The sequence below is a fragment of the Patiria miniata genome, unplaced genomic scaffold, assembly GCF_015706575.1.
Source record: "Patiria miniata isolate m_02_andy unplaced genomic scaffold, ASM1570657v1 HiC_scaffold_20, whole genome shotgun sequence".
NCBI classification, from domain to species: domain Eukaryota; kingdom Metazoa; phylum Echinodermata; class Asteroidea; order Valvatida; family Asterinidae; genus Patiria; species Patiria miniata.
Window position 1 is genome coordinate 18341342 of NW_024037059.1, and position 12304 is coordinate 18353645.

General features: G+C 39.2%; 1 protein-coding gene across 1 annotated transcript; it reads left to right on the forward strand.

The window, feature by feature from the left end:
* The first annotated feature begins 22 nt into the window (after nt 1-22).
* Nucleotides 23-11741, forward strand: LOC119727702 (ran GTPase-activating protein 1-like). Its single transcript, XM_038199718.1, has 16 exons — nt 23-428; nt 751-878; nt 1186-1245; nt 1395-1571; nt 2382-2516; nt 3168-3269; nt 4004-4060; nt 4310-4423; nt 4827-4926; nt 5276-5360; nt 5865-6048; nt 8097-8195; nt 8600-8705; nt 9165-9253; nt 9711-9832; nt 10912-11741. Exons 1-16 carry the CDS (start codon nt 305-307, stop codon nt 10979-10981), a joined length of 1752 nt encoding a protein of 583 aa, XP_038055646.1. The 5' UTR covers nt 23-304; the 3' UTR covers nt 10982-11741.
* The last annotated feature ends 563 nt before the right edge of the window (nt 11742-12304 follow it).

A 12304-nucleotide genomic window follows, 5' to 3' on the forward strand; every position in this document is an offset into this window, starting at 1 on the left:
ACAAAAAGCCAGCAGCACCGGGTACCAGCGAAGTGCTAGTGCCTAAAAGAATGATTGCACGTGAAGTTTCACTAAACAAGGGGGTCGCTGTTTCTTATACTTGATAATTTCAACTTAAAAGTATATTTGTATGTTGAGAAGTACTTTCAAACAGAGTAGGACATCTATCTCGACGAATTACTGTCTTTTTACATGAGAATAATCTTGAGAAGGAGAGAATTGCAACCTAAATATCACCAGTCTAGCAGCCGGTAGTGTTCTCGGTCTGTTTCCGAACTATACGCGGGAAAGGAAGCAGTTTCAAATGGCAGGCGCCGACGGTGACGGGGTTGGTTCGGTGGCCGACCTGCTGGCTAAGACAGCAGTCAAACAGATCAATGAAGTCTCGTTTGCTGATAAAGGCCTGAAACTCAACAAAGCGGAAGATGGTAGGATCTGTCAACGATTGTCAAATTGTCACCATTAGTCTAATCGGATATTTAGTTTACCACAAAAAATACCAGTTCTCAGCAAAACTCTGTTGCCTGGTTCCAGAAAATCATGTTTTCATTTTTACCATTATTTCCTCGGTCACGGGTCTACATGCGTAGCTGTTGTTAATGTATCTGTGTTTTGAGGGGTAAACACCAACTTTTTAATTTAATCTGCATAAACATGATAGGCTAAATAAACCAAAAGTAGCATAGGCCTACATCGTTAAAGGCCTAACATTCAGATCTCTTTTTCCTTTCTTATTTTATTTTAACCCAGCCAAAGATATAGTGCAAGCTATTGAAGACTGCAAGGACATGCAGTCTCTGAGGCTCGAAGGAAACACAGTGGGAAGTGAGGCAGCTGAAGCGATAGCAAAGGCTCTTGCAAAAAGACCAGAGTTTGAGGTAATTCCACTTTATATTCTGTTTCACATCTCTGCTTAAGCCCTGGAACCACATGATTTTTCTTCTCCAGAACATCAGGAAAAATGTTACTTGGCCTCCGGCATTTGTAACGAAACAAAAACTCGGCACCAGATGTTTTAAATTACGCATTACAAATGTCTATTTGTTGTATTTTTGTAATTTACCCTTTTTCTGATTTTTGTTCTTATCCTGCATTTTGGGACTCATTCAGTCATTTGAGGTCGCTGACACTGTGAATTATATCATGAAACAATATGCAAAATTCAAATGATTTTTTTTCTTCCAGCGAGCAAAATGGGCCGACATGTTCACAGGAAGACTTCGCTCTGAAATCCCTCCTGCTTTGGTGAGTTTTTTTCGAAGAGTTTTGTTTCCCGCCTTTAGGAAAAATATACAAAGTTGCAGACCCGAAAGAAAACTATAAACTACCATAAATTTTTACGTTGTTAAAGGAAGTTTAAAATCTTAGCTTGAGCATGTTTTGATCTATCGCAGAGGCATCTAGGAGCAGCAATCATGACGGCAGGTGCCCACCTGGTAGAGATTGATCTCAGCGACAACGCCTTCGGCCCAGATGGTGTCAAAGCTGTCCAGGAGTTGATTGAGAGCAAGGCCTGTTATACCATCAAGGAGCTTAGGTTTAACAACAACGGGCTGGGAATTGGTGGGAAGGTATGGGCATACTTGGTGGTTACCAGCCAGGGCTGAAGGGAGTCTGGTTTTGAAATAGCTTTCAAGAATGCTGCAGGTCCTAGGGTATCACGGTTTGATGTTGATCTCAGCAGCATTGCCTTCTGCTAAGAAATGCATTGCTGCACAGTTAAGGAAGGGTAAATGCAGACTTGTATTTTAACCCTAAACCTGCCAGACGCAGCCCAGTGCATCACGTGTAAAAGTCTGGAGCACTTTGATGCATTCAGCTATCAACACCAGTGCATGAACGGCCACTTCTGAGACTCTGAGAGCCTGTCCCATTGAACAATACCACAGTTGTATCCTGCTGCATTCGGTGATTACAGACTTTTGAGGCATTTTGAGACTTTTGACCTGATGGATCTTGCTTTACTGGGCAGGCATGTCATTTTGACAAGTGTTACACGTTGCTGCATTAAGCAGGGTTTCTGGCCAAAATATCCCGGAGGGTTAGGTTCATGGGGTGTATGTTGACAACAAAGCTATTTTAGGGTTGAAAAGACCTTTGTGTTTTTCATTTTTCATGTGTATCTATGCTGAGAGATTCACTAAACTTTTTTTTTTTAATTAAGAACCAAGCCTAAAATATCTGGATAAAAAGTGAGATGACTAAATGTCATCCTTGGTGTTGGTTTGAAAAGCCTTGATAGCAACAGTGTTCTTATCCTTAAGATGGTTTCAAATTTCCCAAGACTGAAGTCAGTTTCTGGACCGATTAAATTGGTGTTTTAAGATATGCCCATACATCATAAATGAATGATAGAATTATTTTTTTTAATTTTCTTGCAGCTGCTAGCGGAGTCTCTCATCAGATGTCACAAGAGCAGCTTGGCTACAGGCAGGCCGTTAGCCCTGACGGTGTTTGTAGCAGGACGCAACAGACTGGAGAACCCCGGGGCCATAGCGCTGGGCGAAGCCTTCAAGGTTGGTGCTAGAGACTTTCTGGAGATTGCAAGAAGTCGTGTCATTACAAATCTTGGATAAATTATGGACAGAATTATCTGCAGCTGGCCCATTGCATTGGGGAGTAATTACAGGATTCTGTGAACGACTTCCCCGATGTCTGCCCACGTAGATGATGTAAGCACTGTTGACAAAACTGATAACCGCATTGCAAGAAGGTTTATGGTGGTTGTTGAATCCTACCTAGCCTATTCGGGATAAACTTTATGATCCTTAACCCATTTCAGACCACTTCCAAAGGACTCTGCTGAATTCAAAAATATCTAACAGCTATCCAAGTATGATGGCTGCTGTCTGTGTTACATCCCCGTCTCATTTCTTGTACTCTTGAGAGAAGATTTCAAGGTGGAACACTGTTTGAGCTTTATGAGATACTAACGGTTTTTTTTAGCACTTAAGACCCTGCTGAATCCAAGAATATCCAACAGATATTGAAGCCAATGGGAGCCGCTAAAATGACATATTTTCACTTCTCAGTTAAACACAATCCAGCAAACATATTGGTTTCTGTTGGATCTTCTTGTATTTGGGAGGTTCAGTGTTTTTTGTATCTTGTACTGAATTGGATCTATTTCTATTGACCTTAAGTGCTGATTTGTTTTCCCCTTCCAGACGATAGGAACGTTGGAGGAGGTGGCAATGCCACAGAATGGTATCAATCATGACGGAATAACGGCCCTGGCAGAATCCTTCACACACAATAAGAGCCTCAGGGTAAGTGCCGTGGCATCGTGGTTAAGGGCATTGGATTCGTGGTCTGCGGGTAAAGCTGCAGGTTGTGGGTTCGAGTCCAGCCTGGGGTCATGGTGGCTGTGCCCTTGGGCAAGGCACTTTGTCACGCATTGCTTCTCTCCACCCAGGAGTAAAGTGATACCTGTGAGGGCAGAGATAGTTATTGTGATTGAATTAGCTTCCTTGTATCCTAACAGACAGCATCGAGCTGTATACTCCCCAGGGAGCTGAGATGGTGTTTGGAATGTTTCATGTGCCCAATGAGCAGGGGTAATAATGATGTAGCGCCTTGAGCACCAGTCCTGATGGATACGTACGCTTTATAAATACCCACTATTATTAGTAGTACTTGGTCTCCATGTTGTGTTGTATCAGTGCTGTTTCAAATCTTCAGAAGAAAGTGTCTGTACTCAATTTGTAGGAATAAGAAAATACCGTGCCAAGACTTAACCTTAAAAATTGGCATCTTCCAGTTTCTAGATGTGTTGGGGGTTTCACTGTTTCCTCATGGTAATCGCTTTGCTGAAATTTCAAGTGGATTTTTTTTTTATGGGGGGGGGGATAACTCTACGTCGTATTTTGCATGCACTTATTCAAACCAGAAAACAAGCTTTATGAAAGATTTGCTTTGAATACCAAAGACACAGTACAGGGGTAGGTGAGATGGCTTCCTTTTTATTTTCCTTTCACGTGGACTTGTTTTATTTCCTTCACAGAGTATCAATCTTCAAGACAACACGTTTACAGAAAAAGGTGCAATTTCGATGGCAAAGGTAAATCTCAATACTGGCATAAAAATTTCATTATATCCCAAGCAGAGCATTATGTTTGAAATCATAAAAGCTTTTGCAATTGGTTTGTTCCATGACTTCTGTGAGACAGCAGACAACCATTGGCTTTCTATATTATAACTTGTTGTTGTCTTTCAATGAATTATAATGTGGTGCTTAAAAACTCCTTAATACAAATGTGTAAATTTTGCAATAATTTTTGTAAGCATCTTATTTTTGCACTTTTTACAGGCTCTCAAGGATCTGGAGAAATTGGAGTCTGTCAACTTCGGTGACTGTCTGGTCAGGACAGGCGGTGCTGCGGCCCTCGCTGATACCTTCCATCACAGTCTGCCAAACTTACGGGTAAGACATTCACATTTATTTATTTATTTAAAATTTACTTCTGGTACTGAAACCAAGGATTCCCCCAATAGCGCCCCAGGCACTGTAAGCTCGCAAGCCTGAAGAAGCCTGTAGAGAGAAGACAATGAGAAGAAATTACAGTTTTAGAGGTGGGAGGAAAAATCCAGAAGAATATTCAAAGGAAAACCCACAGAATCAGACAGGGACGGAAAACCCGATCCACATATTGGCCCAGGTGGGATTTGAACCCGGGTAACAGCAGTGGATGGCAAGGAAAGTACCCCTACGCCAACCTGACATTCTGTGTTGACAATGCAAAAAGAAAATTCAAACATATCCATTATTTGGAGCATTCTATTTAAATAAGTTTGCCTGATTTGTTTCCTTTTCCTCCCGCGGTTAGGAGCTGAATCTCAGCTATGGAGAGATTCATAGGGAATCCGGCATCAAACTTGCTGAGAGTATGGAAAAGAAGGACGCGCTTAGAGTGCTGGAGCTAAATGGTAAGACTAGAGTTCCATCTGTATTTGACAAAAGTAGGATTGTATAAGGACTCTGACATGCTATCATTACTATTAACTTCCCCCTCAAGTGTTAAAATTTATAACGTGATTGTTTTTTTCTGTTGTATGCATTACCATTCGCTTAAAAAGACAAAGTATTATTTATCGAGCATGGAAACGAACTTCCATGCTCGATATTTTTTATACATTCAACTAAAAATGGGTCTCAAAGCAGATTTGCATCAGTGTACCGCTACATACATGCATCATGACAAGACATAAAGAATTTAGAGAAAATCACATTGTAACCATAATTTTCATCGATGTCAATTTTCTTTGCCCCATGCAGGAAACAGTTTTGGCGAGGAAGGGGTGGAGTTGGTCCGCGCTGTCCTAGAAGCCAACGGTCATTTGGACGCCCTCGGCTCACTCAGGTAATTTACCCACAAGGCTACCGTTACCTTCCCAGTTTAGCCACTATTGTGAAGAACCCATTGTTCACATAGTAAAATTAACAGCTAATCAGAATATAATTAATAGCTTAAATGAATACATTTTACTTTGATAGAGCTTTCATTGCAAGTTTCGGTTAGGTCATTCAGAGCTAATCTTTGTCTGCAGGAGCATGGTGTCAGATAGAACAGATTGAGCTGTGTTGTATGCAATAACTTGATGAAATGGTTTTGAGTGGTCATATTGACTTTCTATGTCAGTGGTGGTTGAAAGTCTCCAGATGACATTTGAGACCACTCCATCGAGACGTGTGGTATCACTGGTTGCAGTAACCACATGCATAATATTGTACACTGTACTACAAGAAGCCAGGACCTCCATTTTTTTGTGATGATGTTTTCATCCTTCGACCATTGGCCCACCAGCAGTACTTTATTGTACTTAAAATAAAAGATGACAGTAAAGTTTTTGTGTGGTATCCACAGTGATGATGAGGGCGACGACAGCGATGACGATTACGAAGACGTCGATGACGACGAAGACACTGAAGATGCAGAGGAAGAGCAAGAGGAGGGTGACGATGGGGAGGAAAGCCAGGACCCTGAGCTTCAGGTCCAAGGAGTAAAAGCTGTCATCTCACCAAGACCGGAGGACAACAAGGAAAATGTGGTAAGTCTTAAAATGTTTTTGCATTTTTGAAGAAGCCAAGTTGTAGGTCTCTCTAAGTGATGGCCATCTCTGTAGGAGAACTGCAAATGTGTATTTTACCCAATCAAGCACGCATTGCGCAATGTTGAAAATGTTCCAAACACGCGCTTGTTGCTCAAAATGTGTTCGAAATACGACGCAGCCGATACGCGTTATGCAAGTTGACGCTCAAGATGCTGATGCACATGGATGGTCCGTAGGAAATGACGTCATTTGAGAGAGACCTATTTGTGATATTGGGGTAGCGTTTAAGCTTGAGGGTTGGACACGCTGATGATCACATCCTCTCTGTTAAAACCCAACAAAAATACCAAACAGAAAAAGGTTTATGAATATTTACAGCAGGGCATATAACAACCACCTTAAAGATCTTAAAATCTTAAACATTTGAAGAGAGCACTCTATTAAAACATCTGTGAGATCCTCCTTTAACATCTCACAAACCTGCATTCAAGTCTTACGAAACCAACACTTTTTTCTTGATTTTTTTTCTCTCTGATCTGTCCAGAATCCTGGTGACACGGAGGATCTCACAAAGTGTTTAGGAAAGCTTAATCTTGAAGACCACTAGATGACAAACTGGAAACAAATTTTTGACTAGGCCAGAGTTAACAACTTGCAAAAAAACGAAAAAGCAGATTTTGATGACAGATATACAGGAATTAAATTCCTTTTATATATTGTAAATGGCATTAACCAAGCATACAGAGACAAATTTATATCTAATACCAGTTTTTTCAGCAGCCTATTTCTGTACATTGATGTTGGAGTCAAAGTCTAGTTTTCAGAGTTGCAATCGTCCATGTTCAGGTTAAGTATCTATTTGAATACGAAAATTTCATATTGCTGAACAAACCTCAAAAGAAATATCCACGGTACTGTTATGAAAATCTGCACACACGGAAGACTTGTAATAGCCATTTTATTTAACTTTTTATTGAACCTTTTCATTTAAGGAGTTTTAGAACAACTTGGAACTCGGTTTCCTGAAAGAATTGTCAGTTCAAAATGTATACGTTACAAAAGATAGTTTACGGTTGACAATCAATTATAGCATAAAACAAATCCCCCCAGTGCCTTTTCTAAAAAAAAAATATATGTACATACAGTATCAAAGTATGCCATGGTTGAATAATTAGATTAATTAGGTGATTTTTTTAATTACATATATTGTAGTATTGGCTTTTAAAAGGTAGTTTTATTTTGTTTTACTTTGTGTGATCTAATTTTTTTTTAATATATTGAAAAACACTGCATATCATGTGAGTTTTGTACATTTGGACAGTGTGAATATCATCTGCAATATGAACTTTATTTTCTTTTTAATACTCCAAAAATGCAAATTAAACTTTCTCAGGTGAAAACATGTGTTAAAAAAATTATTATTGGTTAAAGAAAAAAGATTTGTGTTTTTCCTTCCAGTAATTACCTATAAGTTTCTGTTTGAAGGAATTCAAAATATTCCAATGCTGTTTAGAATTCTGATCTCAATAATATCAGTTATATATTCCAATTTTTTTTTTATAAAATGTTTGAAACGTGACTTCAGTGTTTAAAAACAAATACCTAAAAATCCTATCTCGATCTTCCTCAAAATCTTAATATCTATACAAAAATCACTTCAACTTTTTCCTTTGTGTGATAGTCTTTTTATATATTTTTTTTTTTAGTGTGTGATAGTCTTTTTATTTTACAAGTATTTGTGTGAAACTTGAAAAAAAAATTGAAATAAATATTTGTACAAAGTGGTATTTAAATTCATATGTCTCTGTTACAAAATCTTTGTGAATTAATCTGAAGTGGGAAATTGTGCTGATTAGTTTTTAAATCACTTCACCTTCCTGCCAGTTAGACAAACATCAGGCAGTACGGAATGTTATGGTAGGGGTACACACATACCTCATGAATATGGGTATGAATGAGAGAGACTGTTACCCAATAGCATCAAGACATTAGTTATATAAATATTCATGAACTGTTATGGGCTCCTGTGATTGGTTGTTTACAAGGTACCAGCTACTGCTGCTGAGTTCCTGTGTTTTCCAAGTGCAAACAAGCTGTTGGGGATCGGTGAGGACAGAGGGAACCTCATCCTGAAGGAACTTGGGGTGAGATATTGTGTAGTTATTTCACTATCAAATATTTTTTTAATAGGAATATGAAAATAAATTGGAAGTACAAAAGAAAAAAAGTACAAAAATGTTTTCCTGTAGAATACATTGGTCAGATTATGTAAAATAATTTCAATTGAGATTGCAGTACATTTCTGCACAACAATCTTGTACATATTTATTTGAAACATTTCAGCAGGAGCTGCTACATGCCACTTGGTGGTCTGTTTGTCTGTTCCGAAAATTGACCAAAAGTATGGTGTTCCATATGTGCCATCGGTGTCGTATTTTTTCGGCATCGTATATTTCAGCTCTGGCAGGGATCATTTTGATTGATTTCATGCCAGACTTTTTGCAACACGGCAAGAGCTTATTGTGCACTCGCACTTGTTTTATTTCAGAATGACACTGGAGATTTGGAGAAGGTCGTCCAGGTTTTTGTCAAAGTGGCTTCTGTAATGGACAGCAAACGGGAGGCAGTGATGCAAGCTGTCTATGAGGCAACAGGTGTGACATGATTCCCTTTTTAAGTTGTAAACATTCAAATCTTAAAGAGTAGTTCTTGACCATCCTCTCATCAGAAACTTGCACATTATTTTCATGGTTTTGAAGCTCTGTATGCCATTTAATATTAGGTTTTGCCCTTCACCGACATACGTGTACTTTCATAAATACAATGTACGCTGTGTTATCCTGGGGCTGGGGGGGGGGGGGGAAATTCACACGTCAACTCAGCTGGGACTCGAACCCATGACCTCCTGCTTACTAGTGCAGACGTCTTACCACTCAACCACCAAACCTGCAGGGATCGGTTGGCTGTGCACTGGCACCCTTAATTAGTTGGCGCAAAAAAATATCAAGAAAAGAGCCTATTGTCAACATGCAAGTGACCATGTAATTCTTAGAAGACCAAAATCATCAGGTAACTTTGTTAATATCTTGATTATTCATTTTTTTACCACACAGACGTCATCCTTCGACACCTGTTCAACGGTGACAAGTGTAATCCTGAAGCAGTTGCTAACAGCATTCTGGTGCATTTGGGACTCATCAAGGTCAATATTAATACCAATTCCTTGAAAGAGATTTGAGTTGCATAAACAAACCTGCAAGAAACATTCTTATTTTCTCGACTGGTTCCCACCCTTGTTATGAGTTTAAAGTTAAGACCACTTTGGTGACATCAAAATATGTTTGCATCCACTCCCAGATATACATTTTGATAAAAATTGCACGGGAACCAGTGAAATGTTTGTAACCTTGGCAACAAGAGTGTACCACTGCCCCAGAACATGAATAGATTGAGACTGTATGCCTAGAAGCTGGACGTGATTTCATTTTTCATGTTGCGTGGCCATAAATCCTTGCTGGACCAACGAGCAGCAGCCTGTGATTGGCTGAGAAAAAGTTGATGGCCAAGAAACATGAATAAAATGGGATCACCACTTAAAAAGTTACATATGAGTCTAATTATCCATGTTGCCTGGCCTTGGCCTTGGCTTTTTTTTGCAGAGTGAAGACAAGATCAAGCCCATGCGTGACCCCAGTGGATTGCTGCTGGCCATGGCACATGTGGTCAAACAGGACTATTTCCCCAGCCACTTGGCACAGTTTTTCCTCATTTTTCTCACCAAGTAAGTCCTTTACCTTTTGTATTATATAACTCTGAGCAACCCATATCTGAAATAGAATTGATAAAAATGGATAGATGATGCACGAACAAAAATTGCTTGCGTAAGAAGACGCCTTTATTTGCGCAATTGACCAACACAAATGTTCCAATTTAAACCATGTACATTTGTACAGTGAATCCACTTCTCTGTGTAGTTTGGTGAAATGCACCAGTACACGGCATGTTTAACTGGTGTCCAGGATTATACACTGTAACTCACTGCATTGTGGGCTGGATACCAATTTGAATTTCTAAATTGCTTGCACATTTATTTAGAGATAAAGTAGAATAGAATTTTGTGTTTTTAAAAGATGCATTCTCCATGATATTGTTGAGTCTCACCTCGAAAAATGGATATTTTTTTTCGTTTTTCAAACAACAAAAACCATTAATTCGGGCGATTCACAATGCAGTGCGCCACCAAGAGTTTGCCATGGAGAGTTCATTTTTCAAGTTTACGGTCGACAAAACATGGCCCATTGAACGAGTGTCAGTAGACAACTTGAGCTAATTTGTTATAGATTGGGGCAAAGCGTTCTGCCGCCTTACAAAAAACTCCATATTGATAAAAAGAAAAGAAAAGGGCAAACATTATATTCAAATCATACTTTTACAAACTTTCTGGCCGGAAAAACTAACAATTTCAAATGTCCCGCGCTGCGAATTTGTCAACCATCTCCCACAATGCGCTGGGAAAGTGAACTCTCCGTGGCAAACTCTTGGTGGCGCACTGCATTGTGAATCGCCCGAATTGACTTTAGATATTTAATTATTTCTTCTCAAATTTGATTTATTGACTGCCAATTTCTCACAGGGAGCATTCAGATGTACGCAAAAACGAAATTCTTTTTCAGATGCCAAAAATCAGAACAACATAGTTTTTTGTTAAAACAAAACATACAAATTGAAATTTGTTGAGGAGAAAGAAATCCAGTGTTTGAAGAGCAAAGGGTATGATCTTTAATTTTAACTTCTTTTTTTTTTCAATACATGACCATAGTTACCAGTAACTTTCGTTTTTAATTCTTTTTTTTTTTTCAGGGGTCACCCAGTGATTGACCTGTGCATACAACCCAAGCATCAATTCCTTCAAGCACTCTTCACAATCTGAATACTCAAAATGCCCGACGGAGCGTTTTAAACAACACTAGGATAATCTTGTAAGCCATCCATTTCTGTGGATTCAGAAATCAGGCAATTTGACTTCCCAAAAATTTCTTGTAGCATGTGTGATACAGCATGTGTGTGCGCATATGCGATCGAGATGCAGCACGCGACCGAGATGCAGCACGCGACCAAAGTAAAATTTCAGACTGGCTTCAATGAGATTTCATGTGGGCCGGAGCCAGCTGTCAGGGATTCATGGCGCGCGCGCATTGTTCTACATGTTCTATTCGTTGTTCTATGCGCGGACACGGCATATCACACGTGTAGACAATCAGTTCCGTGCATTTTGTACACAAGCTCCAGTGAGTCGTTTATCCTTGGGTAGAGGATCCGTGATTGAACTGAACTCTGCACCGAGAATGTTAATGTCTGGTCCTACGTGATGTTCAGAAAGTCATGGGTATAAATCTAGAGTAGCCCTTGCCTTGGCTGCTCTCTCCGACTCTCAAAAATCCATTGGATGTATGTTATATATGAACCAGCATGCACCGAAAGTAGCCTCTGCTGAAAACTTCCGAAACTAAACGGAGCCGTATAATCATCCAGAATTTCCACAGGACGAGTAAAAAAAAAACAGAAACCCAAATGTCGGGACTATTGTTATAGTGAAGTTCTGCATGTAGCACTTTCAAAATCTAGGATATGAAAGCCCAATGCATCAGCTTTCTTTAAGTACAGTAATCATTCAAATCACTCATGTACTTTTCAAGTTACGAAATTTAAACACAATTACCGTTTTAAAGTGATCCACGGATCACAAAAAAGGTTGTTTTTTTTTCAGCAAAATGAAAACATTTCACACACATCCCTATGTGAATAAAATAAAATGATGGTCCCGACATTTGGGTTTCGTTGTTTTGTTACTCGCCCTGTACATCGCAAACAATTGTGAACTATTTACCTGTAAAGATTGAGGTCTTAACTTACATTTTAAGTAGTAACTGGCCTTCACCTTTGCACAAGTATGAGAACCACATGATTTAAGTCAATGAATTTGATTGCGTGCATAAAATACACATACATTGTAAAAGGAGGACGCCTTGAAGTGCTGCACCGGCATATATTAAGCGTCTTATATTATTGGTGTAGATAAACACGTAATAAAAAAAACCTCCAAAAGCTACACAATATGAAAGTTAAAAACTTTTACCTATAATTGTAGAATGATTCTCTGGTTGTTGTTTTTTTTATTTGGTTCGTAGGACCTGACTTATTTTCTTTTTGAACTGTTGGGAACTTGAAAGATTTGTGTGTTAAAATCTGGCCG